General features: G+C 39.7%; 1 protein-coding gene across 1 annotated transcript in view; it reads left to right on the top strand.

The window, feature by feature from the left end:
- Window positions 1–21,490, top strand: part of piezo1 (piezo-type mechanosensitive ion channel component 1) — a 75,696-nt gene extending 54,206 nt beyond the window's left edge. Inside the window, 27 exon segments of the mRNA XM_051960120.1 lie at window positions 1,033–1,122; window positions 1,424–1,506; window positions 1,741–1,806; window positions 3,450–3,550; window positions 3,709–3,853; window positions 4,309–4,380; window positions 4,648–4,820; window positions 4,915–5,027; window positions 5,450–5,629; window positions 5,835–6,093; window positions 7,202–7,390; window positions 7,757–7,936; window positions 8,143–8,389; window positions 8,592–8,730; window positions 8,917–9,064; window positions 9,659–9,811; window positions 11,797–11,858; window positions 12,918–13,076; window positions 13,361–13,508; window positions 14,048–14,236; window positions 14,902–14,994; window positions 15,473–15,645; window positions 16,015–16,137; window positions 16,237–16,316; window positions 17,339–17,528; window positions 18,842–18,983; window positions 19,274–21,490. Coding sequence (XP_051816080.1) covers window positions 1,033–1,122; window positions 1,424–1,506; window positions 1,741–1,806; window positions 3,450–3,550; window positions 3,709–3,853; window positions 4,309–4,380; window positions 4,648–4,820; window positions 4,915–5,027; window positions 5,450–5,629; window positions 5,835–6,093; window positions 7,202–7,390; window positions 7,757–7,936; window positions 8,143–8,389; window positions 8,592–8,730; window positions 8,917–9,064; window positions 9,659–9,811; window positions 11,797–11,858; window positions 12,918–13,076; window positions 13,361–13,508; window positions 14,048–14,236; window positions 14,902–14,994; window positions 15,473–15,645; window positions 16,015–16,137; window positions 16,237–16,316; window positions 17,339–17,528; window positions 18,842–18,983; window positions 19,274–19,402 — 3,826 coding nt within the window. The 3' untranslated portion in view covers window positions 19,403–21,490.
- Window positions 21,491–21,772: the final 282 nt, after the last annotated feature.

The raw sequence follows: 21,772 nt of genomic DNA, 5'->3' as shown, positions 1-21,772 counted from the left end.
GCTCTGGCTTCCTCCCACAGTCCAAAAACATACTGAGGTTAACTGGTGATTATAAACTGCCCGTAGGTGTGAATGTGAGTGTGATTGTTTGTCTCTATGTGTAGCACTGTGACAGACTGGTGACCTGTCCACGGTGTCACCCTGCCTTCACCTTAAGTCAGCTGGGGTACACTCCAGCCCTCATGCAACCCTAATGAGGATAAAGCGGTGTATAGATAATGGATGGATGTATGTGTTAGAACAAGGGCCAAAAAAACATTCAACCATTCCAGATGATTAACGTGAAGCTTGTGCTGCTCTATCGCTTTCACCTTTGTGCTGTCACAGAGTGCCAGACCTGCTGAAGGAGTTATCTGTTGACATCACCTCATTAAATGAAACTTCACCCTTTGGGAAAAGTCATATATAATGGCTTGGGTGACATATGGATGAGAGTGATCTCCTAAACCCAGTTTAAAAGTCGCCGCCTATAAGAGCCATTGTACAAAACCTAAATGGTCCAATTCTGTTCTCTAGCAACATCAGAAAGTTGGTGGGTTGAGCATGTCCTTTGGGGTTGCTATTAAGTGTAGCTAATATTATGAAGAATATGTAGACTGGTATATGGTCAAAAGTCCTACAAAAAAAGCAAGTACATTTAATAAACCCTGGCTTGGATGACTCAGGTTGCACAGTATCCTCCTGTAAAGGAGCACTGCAAGAAGCAAAGCGAGGTGCTCCTGCATTTTCATTTTTAAATGTCATAGGTGCAGGCAGGGATCCTGACAGAAGTTCACATCAAGAGAGTTAAGCTACTCTGTCAGATTGATCAGATCAATGAAATTTAATTTAAAATGCTCATTCCTAACAATTTAAAATAAGATAGGGCCCTTGTTGGTAGACAGAGATAGAAGATCCTAAATGTACAGACACTTACAACAAAACTGAGAGACTTTTTTGAAGTCTGGCTGCTATAGAGATTGACTTCTTATTTACTTACATATGGCATTTATTATTGATAAATATAATTACAGCTCCTTTTTTTTCTTCCAGAGGGTTTGAGCTCTTCAGAGCCAGTATTGTGAAGAACATTAAGTTTCACCAACAAGCTGAGAAGAAGTCTCTGTCACAGCTCAAGAGATCGTAAGTGTTCACAGTAGAGGAAGATGAGATGACATTTTGATTTACTCTAGACTTAACTCATATTAAATTGAATTGTTTGTGTAGTTATCAAATGACATACTATTGTGTTTAAAGTTATTTATCAAACATGTTGTGCATGACTATGCCTATCTGACTTTTTTAGAAAGCGTACAGACCATAAGCACTGCTGACATTTGTGTGCAACAAACATAAAAACAAGTATATTGAACAGACTCCAAAAGATGGGTGAAGTTGACTTCTTCTGTCTCCACTCCTTCTTTCTTCTGCCCTCTTCTCTTAGGATGCAGAGGATTCGCTCCAAGCAGCAGAAGTACAGAGATGGACATAAAACAAGTGAAAATTCCAACAGCAGCCAGACTCCAGGTAGGACTCAGTTAGTTGTCAGTGAAACATGTGTTCCATCCCTGTCATGTCCTTTCAGTCAGCAGACAGTAATGTACATGAGAGTACACTAAATTTTACATAAAAATAAAGGACCAGTTGAATTTGAATGGCCTCATAATCTTTAGACTTGCACCATCCACCTTAGCAACATCACAGTAAGTTTGTCCTGAGAAGCCCTTTTTTAAGTCTAATTCTTCTCTTGTTTCCTTTCAGAGAGTCAGACAGACAAGAGGAGGTCCAGGAAGAAGTGGCACCAGCCATGGCTGGACCATGCTACAGGTATGACAATCATTTTATTTCATCTAGGATAAAAAGAACAAACTACTGATAGATGAGAAGCTTACTGTAAATGTAAAGCAGTCCTTCTGATGTGACTTCACAAAATCTCAAAATACAGCAGCAGAACAAAAAGTAAACTGTTTTGAATTGTCTGTTTTTCTGCATGAATTGGTCATAAAATGTGATCTCATCGACAACACAGTGTTTTTAATGGACTAAAACAAAGACATTTAGCATATTATGTGTGTTTATTAAACAACCATTAAACATTACCAAAGCTGGTGGAAAAAGAAGTGCGACAGAAATGCTCAACCTCTGTGATGTTTTGTGTTTCAACCCAGAGGTAGTTCAGATTATAAATGATGAAGTATCTTTGTTCTATAGAGATATTTAGGGTCACACAATAAAACGTAATTGGAGCCCTGGTTGAATGACACCACCCCTAATCTTGTCAGTCATAGGCCTGAGATCGTTGTTAGTGTTTTTAACTCTGTTATAAATCCCTGCTATACAGCTTGTAATGTGGAAAAACCTACAGTCTTTCCTAAATTTTTTTGTTGACACTTTTTTTACTTTTATTCCTTCATCCTTTGCTTTAGATGCTAAGTCTCTCTCAGTCTTAAATCAGTTTGTTCATATATCACTGTCCTAGCCTACACATTATGCCTTAGACAGTGTTCCCTCTCCATTTCTTCATGTTTTTAATATTGCTGAAGCAAATATTCTCATATTGATAACTTCATTGCTGACTCCATAGTGTGTGCTGCAACCTCTTATCAAATATGAAAATACCTGGACCCTTCTTCTTACTTTATTGTGTTTACATTACACAGGTCTTTTAGCCATCCTGTTTTATGATCTGATATTTTAATTGGACAGACCCTTGGTCCAACTTCTGTTCTTTTTGAATATGCTTTCTAAATAAACTTCACTTTGACATTTACTGCATCTCTGAGCTTCTACAGAGCTCCTTCCAAAACAATTCTGTCTTCCATCTCCAGTTCAATCAGCCCATAAAACACTCTCTAAGTTGTATTGTGTCAAAGTATACCTTGTTAAGTTGTGTAAGTCTTCTGAGATCTCTTTTTTACAAGACATAGTTCACAGCAGCAGAAGGATCCTGGATTGTCCTTTTGAATGGTTTTACATCACTAAAACAAGCAAGCGTCATTGCTCTTGTAATGCAAGCATTGACATAATTCTGATCAGCATCTGTCTTATGTCATGATCGTACAAACTACAACTTCCATCCATCCATCCATCCATCCATCCATCCATCCATCCATCCATTCTCTATACGCCGCTTTATCCTCACTGGGGTCGTGGGGGGGGCTGGAGCCTATCCCAGCTGACTCGGGCGAAGGCAGGGGACACCCTGGACAGGGAACTACAACGTATATAATGATAATGTAATCATAATAATAATGTATTTAGTACCGGCAAGAAACATAGAATGATTTTCACAAAAGAACGAGCAGTTGCAATGTGGTGTGTTTGTTCACCATTTCAGCTTAGATGAAGATCTGACCGTATTTTGTGAGCTCAAACACTGATGCATCATTCCAAAGGGGTCCTCTGACTTTTTCTTGTCACTGTGATAAAGTGGCACACAGAAGTTTGTAACGTGGTTCTTCTCCTTGCAGTGCTCCACTCAGGAGAGTACTACCTCTTTGAATCAGACAGTGAGGATGAAGACGAACAGCAATCTGAAGAGCAGAAGCCTCAGAAACAGACTGCCTGTCAGGTCAGACACGCCTGGTTCACGCAATGTGTTTAGTGAATGGCTGCAAATGTTTGCTGTGTTGCAAACTGTCACAAAGTTTAACGGTTAACATTCAGTGTTGACATTTTATGTGACATACTGTATGCTTAATGTGTTACTTACTCCAATTTTCTCTCCAGTTGGTGTACCAGGCATGGGTAAGCAGCGTGAAAACAGCTCTGAGAGAACGTCAGAGGCGCCAGAAACAGTTGAAAAGGACTGGGATAAAAGAGAAAGAGAAGCAAGAAGCAGTGGATTCACAAAAGGAGGCTTCCTCTGTGGAAGGTTGCATTTTCTACATGCTTTTTTTTCTTACATCTCACAGTTCAGATGGTTGGAGACAGAAATGGAGTGAAATAGAAGGGGAAACAGGGCTGTTATAATTTACACTGTGGTTCAGGATGACCACGTGATCTTTTATTTTTTAAATCTCTGCTGAAAATAATCAGTACACTCATAATCAGCAGTTTGCATTTATTTGCTACTTATCAGCCATTAAGTTGTATAATATTGATATGGTGGTAAAAATAATGGATTTGCAACATACTCTGCAGTTTTAGTAGTAGCAGTGGTCAAACACAAGAACTCATGAAACCATGTAACAAATACATGCAACAGTTTCTTGTTGATTGTTCTTGTAGTTCATCTTGATCCCGTTTTAGTTGTAAATGGTAAAGCAGATTACACACAAGCATACTAATTGAAGCATTTCTAGTAATTGCATGTGTGATTGTGTCTAGGTTATGGCGACAATGTTTTTGAAGAGCCTGTCATCCACGATGAGGTGGAGGAACCAGAAGAACAGGAGTCTGGTAGGTTCACAGTGTCTCTGCTCCCTTAGCATGCTGCTGTATCCACTCCACAGTATGTGAATGAATAGCTCTCTTCTGTAACCCGCTTGCCCCACTACTCCAGCCAAAGGATTCGGGTGAAAATGCTTTTCATGTGAAAAAATTATGAATCGGAGATTAAGCCATTTTTTATGATTCCTACAAAATCCCCAGTCAGTGACATTTTGCTTCCTTTGCTGTGTTCCCTGAAGCACCTCTCAGTAATCTGTTGCTGTCTGTGTCCTGCAGGTCATGGTGAGATGGTTCAGAGGATCTTGGATATTCTCCGCTTCTTGTGGGCCATCATTTTGGCCATGGTGGACGGACTGACTCAGTGGCTCAATCTGCTGACCAAACAGTACAGAGAGACATCTACTGTTCTGTGCAATGAACGCTACTTCATCATACACAAGATACAGCAGGTAAACACAGCACAGATATTTTTTGTTCCATAAAATTGCTCTTTGGTAGTGACCGCACACACACATGCACACTTTAACCTGTGGCTCTGATTAGCAGCATCATACAACAGCAGACTCCAGAGATGATCAGGTGTCTCAGGGCAGTGAAAGTTCCACGTTGGAGACATGTTTGGATGAGACTGATGGAGAAAACTCCACCAGATACAGGTTAGTGTTTATGGGTCATAGGGTAAGAGACACAGAACGCATCATGCTGTGAATGTGGTTTCATTCTCTTAGAGGGTTTCACAGGCTTATTGTAGATTCTAGGTGATGGATGACAATTGTCCTTGCCTAAGCGTGGATGTTCTTAGTGCTGAAGTTTTCCATGAAATTTACTGAGCATGATCAGAAGATGAATACTCTGTGCCTTTGGTGTTTCGTGATCTTTCATCTAGCGAAACACCAAGGCTGAAATTTGCTGCGGTTCTTCTTTCCTGCTGTAGTAATTAGTAGTGCGTTTGTTTTGACCATCTGTTTTACAGGCTGGCAGCTGGAGGGTCTATGTATGTAAAGTCTTTTTTTATATAATAAGCCACTTTTCATCCTCACTTTTTAATATGCTTATTTTTCAAATGTATCTGTCTTAGCTGCCTGGAGGTGGATAGCAGGATTTTGACGGGCCCGTCTACTCCTCAGGGAAGGCTCAACAGCACTGGGAATCTCCTAAGTCCAGAACCCTCATCCAGCAGCATGGCGTTAGTACCTGAGCCACTAAACCAAAAACAAAACAGGCACTCGAGAACAGCCAGTGAGCTGCTTGGAGACAGGTAAATACTGGGCACATTTGTGGCTAAAGAAGTGAAGCAACAGTAATTATAGTAAGTAAATATACAGTAGTAGTAACACAATGCTTGCTAAAGGAATGTTTGGGTCATAGGTGTGCTGTAGGAGAATAGCTTATTACAACTCATGCTTTCTCTTTTAATTCTGGGCATTTGTTTTATAAATTGTTTTCCCTTTCTATGTCTACAGGCAGTTCTTTATTGAAGAGCTGGAACAGAGCAGAGAGTTCTTTAACAACCAGAACCGTCTGTTGAAGCTGCTGTTTGCCATGTACAACTTACTGTCAGCAAACTCAGAGCTAGTGTGCTATTTCATCATAGTGTTAAACAATGTGGTCAGTGCCTCTGCAATATCGCTGGTCCTGCCCATACTGGTGTTCCTATGGGCTATGTTGGCTGTTCCAAGACCTACCAAGAAGTTTTGGATGACTGCTATAGTTTACACAGAGGTATGAACACCGAGTGACAGACATACACAAAGAAACTTTGTTGACTTTTTTAAACCATCACAAGCAAATTGCGCAATGTTTCATGTTGTGCCACTGAGTGCATAAAAACATGCCAAAGCATCAGTGGCCCTCATTTGAAAAATCCGACAATATCTGAGAACACAGGCCTGTTTTGCGCTGTGACACTATCACCATTCCCAGTTTCGCACAAAGGATTAAAAGCTCTACCAGTCATCATGCTTTAGATTTGTCATCAGATCACTCTGCAGCTTTATTATCTATTTTTAAATCTTTTTTTCCACCATCTGCGATTTTAATCATCCTTTTATTCATTTTGCAAAGCAGACTGATGTAAGGTTAGGATGTTTTTTTTTTTTGCTAAATTAAGCCAAAAAAAACTGCCTACTTCAGCTGCCACTGCAGATATTCTTGGCCAAGATGGTAGCAGTATCACCACCAGTCCATGTTTCTATCACACATAATGATGTCTTCCACATTCATTCAATAATTCATTCAGTCAGTCCAAGCAACACAGCCAATATGCACACTTTTTTGCCCACTGGACAACATTTTGATGATGCATATGACAGAGCAACAACAAATATATTGTAGATAAGTTGTGGAATGGGACAATATCAGCTTCCGTTGTACAGCCCTGGTTCAAAGCTTCACCCACATTTTTGTACAATACCTTTCACCTCTTAATTTCATTCCATTGTGATGGTATTCATTAGCAAAATTACAAAAATTGTGTTTTTATGTACTTATGTTGCAGCCTAAAACTAAGAGGTTTTGTAGGATACTTTGCAACACTGACAATACAATGATTACATTGTATAACTAACTCCTACAGGCACAACCATACCCCACTGATCTCACTATAGTAATCCTTTAAGCATCTATTTTTTATTTGCTTTGGTTCAGTGTACGCTATGTGAGCCCTCAATTATTGGTGAAGGACCCACTGTAACTCAACCGCTGTCTTACAGTAATTTAGTCAAGTAGAAGTGCTCTTTATAGGTCACAACAATAGTTCATACTGTGTATGTTTTTGACCGATTTGATGGGGAAGCATGTCTTTGCACTTTTCTCATCTGCCTCTTTTCAGGTAATGGTGGTGGTTAAATACATTTTCCAGTTTGGATTCTTTCCGTGGAACAGTGTTTATGAGTTGACCGTAAATGAAGACAAGCCTTTCTTCCCACCTCGCATCCTTGGCCTGGAAAAGACTGACAACTACATAAGATATGATCTTCTTCAGCTGCTGGCTCTGTTCTTCCACAGATCTTTGCTCATGGTGAGTTAGTTTTGACAATGATTGCCATGATGGTTCAGTGTTCTTCTTGTTGCTAAACTAGTCTATCCCTCTAACTATGTCATTTGGCCCAGGATTAATCATTGTGTCAGCTGATTTAGAATCAGTCTTTGTGTCAGCTGACAATGGCAGGGCCCTGGGTTTGGCGCTGATTGAACCACACACTTTTTTTTAAACTAAAATCCTGTGAAAAAGTCTTCTGTAGACAGAGATCTGGATTTTATTGTTGCTATCTTCATTTCTAACATTGTCCTCGATCACATGCTCACTGTAGCAAAACACAAATAAGCATGCCACATAAAGGCGACCCACTGTGTTTGTGTTTGTTTTTGTTATGTGTGGGCGCAGCGATATGGCCTGTGGGACCAAGATGGTCGCCTTGAAGAGCAGAGTCCCACAACAGAAAGTTTGACAGCTGAAGGAAAAAGTACAGAAGGAGATGAAGCAGGAGAGAGGAAGGAGGACCAAATTAATGCAACATCCAACCTGGAAAACCTTGGATTTACTGAAATGAACCAACCTCAAAAGGTTAGAGCAAACACTTTATATTATTTAGCTCTGGTGACTATCCTATCAGAGACTTTTTTGCCATTGAACAAATCTGTGATATCTTAATTAAGCAATGAATAAAGACTTATCTGTTTATCTTAAAAAGATTTTTACTCTTTATAGTATCAAAAAAGATAGTAGGACAGAAGTCCTAGTTTTTATAAATCTGTTTTTCATCCACATAGGATAGTGTGGACTCCACTGAACCGAGTACCAGCTCTGCTGCTGCTTCCCAACAAGCCCCTGAACCTGAACCAACAACCACTGTGTCAATAGATGGACAGGAAATGCTTCCTGGGATGGAGAACATGTTGGATTCTGGGGGAAAGATCGAGCGAGAAAATGAACAAGTGACAGAGGAAGTCTCAAAGAAAAGCAGCAGCATCCGATTCCGCAAAAAAACTATACTACCCAAAAAACAACGCAATAAAGGTTTGTGACTTTGTTAGGTGTGGACTGTGATGGTAGAAGTGCAACACCAACTGCATTTCTTTACAGCTGTTCTTATGTATCAATGCAATCAACAGACATCGACATAGCATGTGTAACAAAGTGAAAACTGTCCTTGCTTTTGTTTTGTTTTTTATGTGGAGCAAATTCTGTTTGAATTCCTTCTTGGTTCTGATTGTTGCAGAGGAGTCCACAGCTGAGACTGCAGATTCTGAAAAGGAACCAGGGAAGAAGAAGAAGAAGCATAAAGGCAGGAGGAGAGAGGAAGCCAGTCAGAAATTACTGATGGCAGGACACAAGATAAAAAATGCCTTGGTATCTGGGTAAGTTGAGTAGAAGCTGCGATGTCACTGAAAGCAAAAGTCACCGGGCACGCTCAACAATGGTAATGGCTAAATGCAAAAGATTAATACAATTGATTTAGAAGCATGTGGTACATTAGTGAAATGTCATCACTTTTTTTCCAGTAATGCAGTGATGTAATCCATGTTTTTTTTTTTCTCACGCAGCGTTCAGAGTGTTTACAGGCCGGCTCAGGGTTTCTTCAAAGATATTCTCCATGATGACTATCGGGCTGCCACAGATGTCTATGCCCTCATGTTCCTCACTGATGTCATTGATTTCATCATCATTGTCTTTGGTTTTTGGGCTTTTGGGGTAAGAGATGGATGGAAGGACAGATGGTTGAAAGGAAGTTGGGATTTTGTGATTATTTGTCAGTTCCCAGTGATATATGGTAGCAAAAATGAAACCCTTTTCTATACAGTGTAAGGGATTGGTAGTGTGTCAACTTCTGAGAATACAATTTACTAACTGTCAGGATCTGTAATGGTTTCCTGCTTTGATAAACAGACATATAGCTTCTAAAGGTGTTTGTCTTCCTGTCTAAACTGGCACAGATTCCAAACTATAGTGTCATAGCAGGTTTTATGACATTTTTTATTACATTTTCTGTGAAGTATTTCTGTTAATTGTATATTTTTGTACTTCTTAATAAGCAGCTGTTAGTAGTTTTAGATCCCTGTGTGAAAATAGCATTGCTTGATTGTTATCGATAGAAAACGTGATATTACAAGACTGTAAAATATAACTTTGCAATTTTTTCCACTAGCAGACATGACTGTCATTTTGAAAAAAATCTTTTTAAGTAAATATATGAAATTTAGAAATGCATTTAATAATTGGAATATAATATATTATTCAGAGAAAATAGGAAATCCCATATGAATTTTGTCTTTTTTCCCCCTTCAGAAACATAGTGCAGCAGCTGACATAGCCTCCAGTCTGTCAGAAGACCAGGTACCTGAGGCCTTCCTGGTGATGCTCCTCATCCAGTTCAGCACTATGATCATTGACAGGGCTCTATACCTGCGCAAAGCTGTCTTGGGGAAACTCATCTTCCAGGTTCAGTCCATATATTTAAATTTCATTCATGTAGCCATCTGTCTGGTTTTATATTTTCTCTTTGAAGAGATCAGAGGGTGGAGGGCTTAATATTTGAAACCAGTGAGGGGATTTTATGAAGGTAGAATATTTAACTGAATTTCAGGAGCAGGACCACACCTTAAATACTCATCTTTCTGCCACTTTGTCTATAAATGCTGGTCTGCTCTGCACACTGATTCATTCTTGCTTGCCATGGTTCTTACTTCTTGTGCACAGAACAACAAATGTTGTTGATCAGCCAGGACTCATGATGGATATCTCAAACATCCATCAGCCCCTTTGATTGTCAGCTGGCCTTTCTTGGGAGTGGGAAGAGGGGAACCAACTCATGTTATGTCCAGGTTTCCCCTTGACTAGGCATTAACAGTCTAGCATATAAAAATGGCCCAGTGGCTACGTACCGTTACTATCTTGCTGCACTCAACAGCACCAGTCATACTCCCAGATTTCACAATATGCTTCCATAGGAACCTCTAAGCGGACCACTGAAAAGAAGGTTTTACCAGCCACTGCACAAAGTTAAACTATTTCAACTCCTGAGAAACTCCCGGAGCTCTCAACAAATAAATGACCAAAACAGTCCTCCCTCCAGCAGACACTGTGGCTGTGTGCTGAGCATGAACTCATCACACTCCCTGTTGCTTTGCCCAGGTTGCCAGTTTTGCCTATTTTCAGTTCCACCACATCTGGCATTCTAGAGGCGATTTACCTCTTCACTGTCTTATCTTCTGAAGAATCTCTTCCTCTCTCTCTTCTGGCGCTGGGCTACCCTTTCCTTTGCTTCATATCTCCTGTTCTCAGCAAGCTCTTCTCTCTCTACTGACACTCATCTCTGCTCCTTCTCTCTGTTTCCTTGATCCAGGTCATCTTTCCTTCATCCCCTCTCCCCATCAACCTCAGTCTTTTTACAGCTTCTCCCCTCCATTTCACTTTCTCTCTGCAACCTCTCTATCCCTCCACTGGCGCTGGGTTGCCAGCTCACCTCTCTCTCTCCCCTTACTAGCACCTGTCTGCTTTCTCCAGCCTTCCTCCTCCTCAGGTCAAGGCTCCCGGCCACCACATATGCTGTTGCCTACAAAAACACCCCAAAGACATCAATTCAAAGACCCAGCGGTCTTTCTTCACCCGCTTGCCCTCACATATGCTAAATTTCTGACACTAGAACACTGGTGGCATATGTACCTCCATCTTGCATGTCAACAATCTTCTTCAGTTTCCGACACCAGGATGCCAGTGTCATCATCCTTCCCCAACTCCAACAATCCTACAGCTCTCATTTCTGGTACTGGGATGCCTGTTGGTCTCACCTCTACCCTAAATTGTCTCCTGCTCTTATTTGTGGCACTTTCACTGGCCTCTGTTCCCAACTTTAACCATCAACAACTCACAATTCTGGTGGCAGGACACCAGTTTCCTTCCTTACTTCTATCTTCTCATCTTAACAACCTTTTGCTTTCATTCACAGCAGAGCAAAATAACGGGTCATTGGTCTTCATTGGCTAGCTTTACTTGAACACTCAACATCTGCATATTGCTCAGTCTTCTCTCCATTCTTCAGGGGGCTTCTTTGTTGATCTGCTAGCCTGGGAACTGCTACTGATCCTCAATGAAGCTTTCTCCACATGGCGGGCACCTTGTTTACCTCATTAATGGTCTGATCCTTGCTAGTGAACTCTCTTTTCTGCATAACTTGCAGATTTACTTCCTAGAAGGCTTCATCTTTGAAATTAACAACACGTGTAACTGATGTTACAGGTGAAGACTAGGTAGCTTTAAGAAAGGCTTTGAGTGACCTGCAATATTTGTTAGAATGACGTATACAGTTGATTTGCTCTTCGTTTCTAGATTATATCTACTGTGTTTTTCAAAATGCTAAATATTTAATCATTTTTATTGTTTTTTGTTGGTTCTGTCCTCTCCTCCTGCTGTCATTCTTTTTCAAGGTGACCCTTGTTTTTGGGATCCACTTGTGGATGTTCTTCATCCTGCCTGCTGTCACTGAAAGGTGTTGTCAAATTAAATTCAGCATTCACTGTATTATTTGTAGCTGATTATTATCTCTAGTAATTGAGTAAATCAGAGAGAGTTTCTTTTTCTTAATCCGAGAGAGTAATTTAGACCATTGATAAAAAGCAAGTACATCACATTTTAAATGCATCCTAAATGACTGCTTGGACAATTGTAAGGTGATACACTTAAACAGCATAACAGGGAAAATGTTGCAATATTCTTCAGTGGAAAAAGTGGAAAAGGCTAGTTAAAGCGTACCTTTAGTGTTGAACACATCTTATAGGTGTTGCTTAATTGTTTATCGGTTTCTGACATGAGTTTGCTCAAAATTTTCAATTGGAAATTCTTTGAACTGCAAGATATTTTGGATGTTTTCTTGCATGTGTGGCTCATTTCAAACCCCTGTCTTTTGGTCTGGCTTTGGTCTGTACCACACATTCTGCTGTTTCTGCCACCAAACAATGCTCTCTTCAATTCATCTTTGCCACCGGATTAATTATCAAACTAGTTTTACTCGAATATTGGGACTGGAAAGTTTGTCCTGACGTGCATCCCGTGCTTCTCAAATGTGTGTTCTATTTCTGATTTTGGACACTTTGACACCAACAGTTGCAACAGCTCCTGGCAGATCATGGGAATCCTTTTTAGTGTTCTTGGAGACTCATTTTTTGAATTATATGCTGTGCTCCTGGGCTGTATTTGCTGGGCAGCCAGTCCGAGACAAATTGGCAGTTCTTTGAATTCTAAGCCACTTGTAGATAATTTTCCTTCCAGTGGAATGATTTCGGTTTTATTTGTAGCTCCATCTAGTCCAGCTGTGATGAATTACTTTCTTTTTCCAAGTGCTTGGTCTGTTTTTTTCATTTAAATGTTGAAAATGACAATTTTCAATGTGATTTGCTGAGCATATCGCCCCCCAAAAAACAAGTGTACTTATTTTTTTCCACGCTTGTGTATATATAGGTATATATATAGAAAGAGAGAGAGCTGAAGCTTAAGAATACTGCTCCATAGTAGCTTTAATGAGCTTTAATTTTCTTTTTTCTTTGTTTAGGATGTTCAATCAGAACTTTGTGGCCCAGCTCTGGTACTTTGTCAAGTGCATTTACTTCGGCCTGTCAGCCTATCAGATCCGCTGTGGATACCCCACTCGTATCCTCGGCAACTTCCTCACAAAGAAATACAACCACCTCAACCTGTTTCTCTTCCAAGGGTATGGACACAAAGGAAAAATGTAGTTTTCTGCGCTAAGTACCATCTGTGTCTGTCTTTCCTTCTGTTTTTGGTAGAATGTAGACACTGTGTTACAGAAATGCCAAGTATCAAAGTTAAACTCAGAATTTATTAATGCAGGTCAGACAGTGAAGCTGATCCTTTCCATATCTGTGTTAGATAAACCCTAATTCATTATGACAGGAAAATGAGAGTATTAAATGGGTCAACAATCAGTGTGGTGTATTAACAGGATGACGGCTGTGTGTGTAAATGTGTGCATAGGTTTCGTCTGGTCCCATTCTTGGTGGAGCTGCGGGCAGTGATGGACTGGGTGTGGACTGATACCACTCTGTCTTTGTCGAACTGGATGTGCGTTGAGGACATATATGCCAACATCTTCATCATTAAATGCAGCCGTGAGACAGAGAAGGTATGAGATGTGTGAGTGCAGTGACAGTAACTCACTAAATACCTACTTTTGTGTACATGAAGGCACAGAAGTCTTTGCTTAAAGGGAAAACTGTAACTGCCTACAATCTACACAGCAATACGACCTCAGGTACGCCTTTTTAAAAATGGAAAGAACCACATAAGTCTAGCATTTTACAGGCAGCCAGTAGACACTTGCCAGCAAGCTCCAGTTCCATGCATGTAAACTCCATACAGAAAGATGTCAGGCCAGGACATGAACCAGGGATTTTCTAGCTGCGGGGCGACACTTCTAACCACCGGCTCCACTGTGCAGCCCCCACTATAAATCATGTTGAAATTTGTATTGAAAACTTTCCTTAGGAGTCACAACCCGAGGCTATTGGTTCCAGCTACACAGTTCCGACAAGAACCACTTTATTCAGATGGATTTGTGCTGGTTTCTCCTCGTTTATGTTCGTAAATGAAGTGGGGAATATTGTACATTTACAAAAAGTGTAATAAATACTTCTTATCTTTTAACATATATTTTCCCTTCAGAAATACCCGCAGCCTAAAGGGCAGAAGAAGAAGAAAATAGTGAAATATGGAATGGGAGGACTTATCATCTTCTTCTTGATCTGCATCATCTGGTTTCCCCTTCTCTTCATATCATTGGTCAGATCAGTGGTGGGTGTGGTCAACCACCCCATTGATGTCACAGTGACGGTCAAGCTAGGAGGATATGAGGTAAGCAGAAATAAAATGGCCAGTACTTCTTTTTGGTAATTGTTAAATTACTAAGACAAATTGAGTAAATGCTGGTATATTAATTTTAAAATTAGATAGTATCAGTGCTGTGTTAAATCAAAAGATATTGTTGTTATATAGGAACTAATGTAGCTATAGTTTCTTATTGCACTTAATATAATTTTTTTTGCTCCTTTCGCACATGAATTATCCAAGGGCTTGGGGTTATTCCAGCCTTTAAATGGAGACTACTGAAAGCTAGAGAAATAAACTAATGTTATGAATTTTACATATCTGGGTCTTATATTGTGTTGAATTGTGTTATTTTGTCACAGTGGTATATTTCAAGACTCTACTTGTTCTGACTGAAAGTAGAAGATGGGAATCAATTAGCTCCTAAGTTAATCCAGAAAGTCATACAAATACATGTTCCATGATTATCCCAGATTTTGGTGTGTAGAAATAAGTTTATCACTGAACTAAAGCCAGCAGCAATGGGTCATAACTGTCTATGTGAAGCACAGTTGATGCAACAATGTAATCCTCTACTGTGATTTTTGTGTGTGTGTGTGTGTGTGTGTGTGTGTGTGTGTGTGTGTGTGTGTGTGTGTGTGTGTGTGTGTGTGTGTGTGTGTGTGTGTGTGTGTGTGTTTGTGTGTGTGCAGCCCCTGTTTACCATGAGTGTGCAGCAGCAGTCCATCCAGCCCTTTGCACAGGAAGATTATGACAACCTCACCAAAAAATTTTTGGACAATGCTGTGCGTACTGATTTCACTTTGATTTATTTGTGCCCTTGGATTTATTACAGTTATTTGTATTTTTCTTACTGTTTGAATGCTGGAGTAAGTCTACTTCTTGCACGACGTCATTCATTAAGTGTCTCAATTTTTGACTTTTAAAGGCATGGAGCTGCACAAGTATCTTCCACTGTATGAATTTGTAATCACTTCAAAAAGTATTCAGATCTCTTTATTTTCTATTGTGTCGTAAATGTAACTTTATGTCCAAGAGAAAAAAATGCTTAAAGGTTTAAATAGCGCTATATGCTGTCCATTTTTGTATCCGTACTGTACACTAAGCTTACTGTATGTTTTAATTTCTTGATGTAAATATAGAATTCTTATATCATTTTTATACATATTGATCATTATTGTGAATATGTGTGTGTCCTGCTTGGGTTGCTGCTCTTCTGTACATCCTTCTGTTGCACTAATTCATGGGTGTCTTTGCGATTAGGTAGCCATGCAGTTCATCACTCTCTACAGTTACGAGGACATTGTGACGGCCAAGATTGAAGGTAGTTCGGGATCGGTTTGGAGGATCAGCCCCCCTAGCAGACAGGAAGTCATCAAAGAACTGCTTGGAAGTCCTGTTGACCTGACGCTGCGTCTGGCATGGACTTTCCAGAGGTGATCCATTGGCTATCATCAATCTAACAGTGACATTATGCTATTATATATATTTTTTTACAGAGCAAACCAGGTAACTGTCAAGGTAGTGATATGTATGATGTATCAGAGCAGATCCACCGTGTAAAATATACAACTGTTGAAAATACACCAGTTTAAATTGTAAAAAATAAAATAAAATAGACTCTAACTTGTACAAAGTATAACAGTAACAGAATATCACTATCCATGTACAATAATACAGTATATGGATCTTTAAATTCTGATACACCATTTTCTTTTATGATATATTTTTTGTGATTAATGATTTGTGATACATGTATCTTTGATCGTTGTCTCTAAAAGCTGATTGTGTCTGTTTCATGACAGGGACTTGGGTAAAGGTGGGACAGTGGAGCACACCTTTGACAAACACTCAATAGACCTGGAACCAGGGAACCCAGTGAGAGCAGAAATGGCCTCATTGCTAGTTGGCAATCGCACTGAGCCTGTGTAGGTTCACTCTCTGCAAGGAGGTTTATGTAAATACAAGTGATTTATGTTTTATTTAATCTTTAAACTTGTATCAAACAGATGTTGTCTTTTTTCCAGACTTGTTCCTCATATGTTCCCTAACTACATCCGTGCCCCCAATGGAGCTGAGGCCAAACCTGTTAGTCAACTTTATGAAGGTCAGAGTTGACAGAGTTGCTTTTACACTTTTAACAATATGAGATTTTTTCATAGCAAGAGGAAAGGAGCAAAAACCATTCCATGATCAGACTAAAGAATCAAAATACCCAAATGAGTTCGAAGTAAAGTACAGAATAATGATTGTACCAAGATCAAGAATCAGAAGTAAACTGTCAGATTCACTTATAAGCATTAAAATAGCATTATGTCACTGAGAAAAGCATTTCCATCTTCATGCTGTTTTTTTTATCATTTGAATCAATCCACTGACTGGATACTACCTTGCATCCTCCTCTGCTCAGCTGAGGTGCACACCTTGCTCTATACTTTGCTATTAGTGCTGCATACCTGCATACAGTACTGAACTATTATAACAAATAGTGTTGGAGTGCCCCCTACTGGAATAACTTGTGATGAGGCAATTACTCTTTTATTTTCTCCAAGTATCTTTTTGCATTTTTCTGCATTTCTCTAGGCAAGCACCTCCTTAAAGTTATCAAAAGTGCATTTTCACAGGCCTGAGGTACTGTGCAGGCCACACTTGACTAGAAACTGTGCCGCTCCACAGTGTTCACAGAAATGGAGTCGTTAGTCTGAGCATGTACACTACTGTTCAGTAGTTTGGGGTCACTTACAAATGTCTTTATTTTTGAAAGAAAAGCATTTTTTTCCAATAAAGATAACATTAAATTAATCAGAAATACAGTCTAGACATTGTTAATGTGGTAAATGGCTATTCTAGCTGGAAACAGCTGATTTTTATTGGAATGGACATAGGGGTACAGAGGAACATTTCCAGCAACCATCACTCCTGTGTTCTAATGCTACATTGTATTAGCTAATGTTGTAGAAAGGCTATGATGATTAGAAAACCCTTGTGGAATTATATTAGCACATGAATAAAAGTGTGAGTTTTCATGGAAAACATGATAGTGCCTTGGTGATCCAAACTTAGTTATGTGTATTTGTAATTCACACCTCAAAGTATGTGTTTTAACAAAGCTGACTGATTATTTTGTAGATGATGAAGATGATTACCTGAATATAACCCTGTCCCTGAAGAGTGACAGGTCACTTAGCAGCAGTGGGAACCAAGAGTGGTGGGATATTGCCATTGCAAGCTGTGGCTCCTCCTCATGTGGTGTTCTACCCATGGTAATATTCAATGACAAAGTCAGTCCGCCTAGCCTGGGTTTCCTGGCTGGATATGGGTAAGGAACACAAACACGTGTACAGGGGTTGGATACATATATATGCTGATAAGTCATAACATTATGACCACTCACAGGTGACAGAACAGTCCTCTTGTTGCCATTGAAGATTTAAGCAGCAGCATTCTGCACATAGTTGGACTATGTTCATTTTGTTGTATCTTACTTTGGAATAGAATTACTTTTAAACCGACAACTAAATAAGGAAAGCATGGTTTTACCTTGCTGACATGTTTCGACTACGTCTGCAGTCTTCTTCGGAGTGTCCAAGAAGAAGATTGCAGACAGAGTTGAAACATGTCAGCAAGGTAAAACCATGCTTTCGTTATTTAGTTGTCAGTTTAAAAGTAACATTATCCTAAAGCATTCTGCACAAGTTGGAGCTACTGAAGAAATAAAAATGTTTACATTAAATGAGGCACAATATTCTTTACTTACCCATTAAAAGGGAGATCTAAAAAAACATCAAAATGTATTGTATTGTGCTTAATAGTTTTTAATTTGCAGACTCAGTTGTTGTCAAAATAGCTGCTAGAGTTGGTTGGTGATTAATTTAATCTTAAATTTATCGTAAGTACCTAGGTCTGTGTTTTTTAGTTTCTAACTCCAGAGGCAAAGACTTTAGACAGAAGTATTTATAAGCAGCAGCCCTACTTCAGAACAGGTTTTGTTGAGAACTTTTTAAACATACCAACTGTTTGCTTCAATCCATTCATCAGGGATGTACATGGAGTGTATCTAATGATGGGCAAATCCTCCAAGACATGAGCCATAAGTTTTCTGAACAGTGGTTCAGTGTTCTGTGTCGTGGCTCTGGTCATCACCATCTTGGCAGTGCCTAACAGTTCCTAACTTCCAACTAATCCAAAAATGAACAAAAAGGAGAAGCAGGAGTAGATCTGAAGCCCACCATAGAAATGTTTCTGGGCTGTCGACTGTCCTGTGATGGTACCAACCCTGCAGTCAAGCAGTAATGCCCTTAATTTTGTAAAACTTTAGCCTTACTAGAATTTAAACTGTTGGTGATTTCATGATTCCGCAAACTTCCAGGTTATGTTCAGTGTCTGTGCCACAATGTTCACTAGTGATGTTTTTAAATATGCACAGCAACTATGTTGTTACATTACAGCTGAATGCAGACAATTGAAGTGCTTTGTTTGTGGTTTATAAAATAAATTATGACAAAGATTAGGCATTTTGATATTTTGATATACCCGATTATTCTATTTGACACATTAAGTAGTTTTTATGTTTTTCCCACTCTGCTAGCGTGTAATCTTTTTTTTTTTGTCTATTTTAATTTCTCCTTCCAGTATCATGGGTCTTTATGTGTCTGTGGTCTTGGTCATCGGGAAGTTTGTGCGTGGTTTCTTTAGTGAGATCTCGCACTCCATCATGTTTGAGGAGCTGCCCTGTGTGGACCGCATCCTGAAGCTCTGCACAGACATCTTCCTGGTTAGTCTGCAGTGCTTACGTATGAACACACACACATACTAAATCTGCATGTACTGTTGTCATGCATACACATATCCGAATCTGAGTAAAATTAAATTTCCAAATTTGAATAAGCTTTAACTACGATATGTTTAATGTTATGCTAGTCTAGTCACCATTAGCTTTGATTTATTTCTTTTTTTTTTTTTTTAAAAAAAGACACATGGTTCTGTTTGTGTCATTGGAGGTGTCTTGAAGCATCACTTCTTTTAAATCTACCTTCGCAAACAATCGGTGTTGGCCTGTTTCAGGTGCGTGAGACAGGAGAGCTGGAGTTGGAGGAGGAACTTTACTCCAAACTCATCTTCCTCTATCGATCTCCAGAAACGATGATCAAATGGACTCGGGAGAGCCTCAGTCAAGACCAGGACAGACACTGACTGACTGCCTGAGTTGTTTGCTTATAAAAAGCAACACAATGCAAAAATGTCTCGATGACAACAAGTGGAAGACTTCTTCAGAACACTCCACAATTATGCAAGTGGATTTACAGCCAAAGAGACACACTAAAGGAGACACACAATAGACATGCAATATGAAACATCTCCTCTTGCTGGAAACAAGCTGTCATATCTTTGCAGCTGAATGACCACTAACCCACCGGGATGAGAGTGGAATTACTGTCCTAAAGTAAAAGGGACTGATAGCAGCTGGACTGGACATAATGTTCCTGGAACAAAAAAGCAACTGTCAGTTTGACCTGTGCTTGTTAATAGTCATGGGTCAAACACAAGTGATATCTTACTTACAACCTGTATTTGAGCCACCCAGGTGGAGTAACTGTGTGGCTGAAAGTAGCTGTGGGTTGAACTTTGGTGTCGCCACAATCACAGCAGTAGTATGCTGACGGAAAACATACCATGGTGTCAATGATACTTAGGAATGTTTCAGATGCAGACAAGTTTTGATACACATTAAAAAAACGTTCTTTCAGTCCTACATCACTACATGTCACAGGTTCAGGAGCTATGGATGAGACAAGTTGATGAAAGAGGTGTTGATCATGCTGGTTTCCTTTAGTTGCCATTTTATTACTCCAGTTTACTCCAATTCAACTTCAGCTGTAGGACTTTAAAGAGTTTCTGTAACAGAGCATGTACATGTGTGTTGTTGAAACCCAGGTTGCTTTGAGAGCAGCCTTCAGCTCGTCTTCCTCTTGATAATAAACCACACATGGGGTTCTATGGTGCCAATCAAGCACGGTAATATCATGATCAGCAAACTGTTTGGTACTTTTGTCACTGTGGGCAGGTGGTAAGTCCTGCTGGAAAAGAAAATCTGCATTTCCAAGAATAAATTTCTCTATAATCTCCTGGTAGATGGCTGTGCTGACTTTGGACTCTATAAAACACAGTGGACCAACACCAGCAGATGGCAGTAGGGTTATGGGGGGCTGGAGTCTATCCCAGCTGACTTAGGGCAAAGGTAGGGTTCACCTGAACAGGTCACTAGACAGAGAACCAAGCAGACTCCCATTCACACCTGTGGACAATTTAGAATCAGCAGTTAACCTCAGTATGGCTTTGGACTGTGGCAGGAAGTCGGAGCACCAGGTGAGAACCCACACATGCACAGGGAGAGCATGCAAACTCCACACAGAAAGACCCCGGGCCGAGATTCAAACCCAGGACCTTTGAACCTTGAGACAACAGTGGTAAACATCATTTTACCAGCAGGTAACCTGGCACCTCAAATCATTTTCTTCTCCAGACTCTAGGACCTTGACTTTCAAATGAAATGCAAAATTCACTTTCACCTGAAAAGCGGGAGGGATCACTGAGCAACAGTCCAGTTCTTTTTCTCCTTAGCTCAGGTAAGATCTTCTGACTGTATATTACAGTTGTAGCTTCTTTCCTGAAGACATCTGTGCTGGCGGCTCTTGATACACTGACACCGTGAGAATTCAGTCCAATTCTCATGAAGCTCTCCCAAGACTTTTCTTGATGATCTTCTCAAGGCTGTAATCATCCTTGTTATTTGTGCACCTTTTCCTACCACACTTTTCCCTTCCAGTCAACTTTCCATTAATATGCTTTGATACGGTCAACCTTTTATAGCAATGACTTTCTGTGGTCTGTCCTCCTTGTGGAAGGTGTCAATGAGCACCTTCTGGACAACTTTCAAGGCAGCAGTCTTGATCATGATCACGGTTGTGTGCATGGAACTAGACTGAGAGACACACAGTATTTATGCCGTTTAAACAGTAATGTACTCAAATTCGAAATGAAATATTCTAATATTTTGAGAATTGGGATTTCTGATTTGCATGAGATAAGACATTTAATCAAAATTTCATCTGCATCAAAACACCTCAGAACAGCTGAGATAAATTACATAAAAGTGCTCATTGCTTCTTGAGTTGTAGTTCTTTACATTTTCAAAGAAATGTTTGATTTGAATGTTTCCAGATAAAATGTAATGAGTGGATTTTTTTTTTTTACGATGAACGATTAAAAACCTTGAGCTTGTTCTGTCTCAGTGAGTGTTCCATCCTTTCAAGAAACTACAACAGCCTTGTTTGAAAGTATGGTCCTGAATAGCTCACCAAATACAAACACATCACAAATAAAATACTAACACAGTAGTTGGATGAGTTTGTTGATGGGCTGGACTCATCTCTCTGACTGAACTTGTTTTCTTCTTTTATTTTCATTTTCTTGTTTATTCTGTTTAATCCTGTTACTCCTTGTTGGTAGGACTATGTGGTATGAAGAATATGTACACTGTTGAACTGAAGTATTGCATGTTGT

The sequence above is a fragment of the Acanthochromis polyacanthus genome, chromosome 15, assembly GCF_021347895.1.
Source record: "Acanthochromis polyacanthus isolate Apoly-LR-REF ecotype Palm Island chromosome 15, KAUST_Apoly_ChrSc, whole genome shotgun sequence".
In the NCBI taxonomy this organism is placed as follows: Eukaryota; Metazoa; Chordata; class Actinopteri; family Pomacentridae; genus Acanthochromis; species Acanthochromis polyacanthus.
Note: the sequence above shows the minus strand (reverse complement) of the source record. Positions and strands in the feature narration are given on the sequence as shown.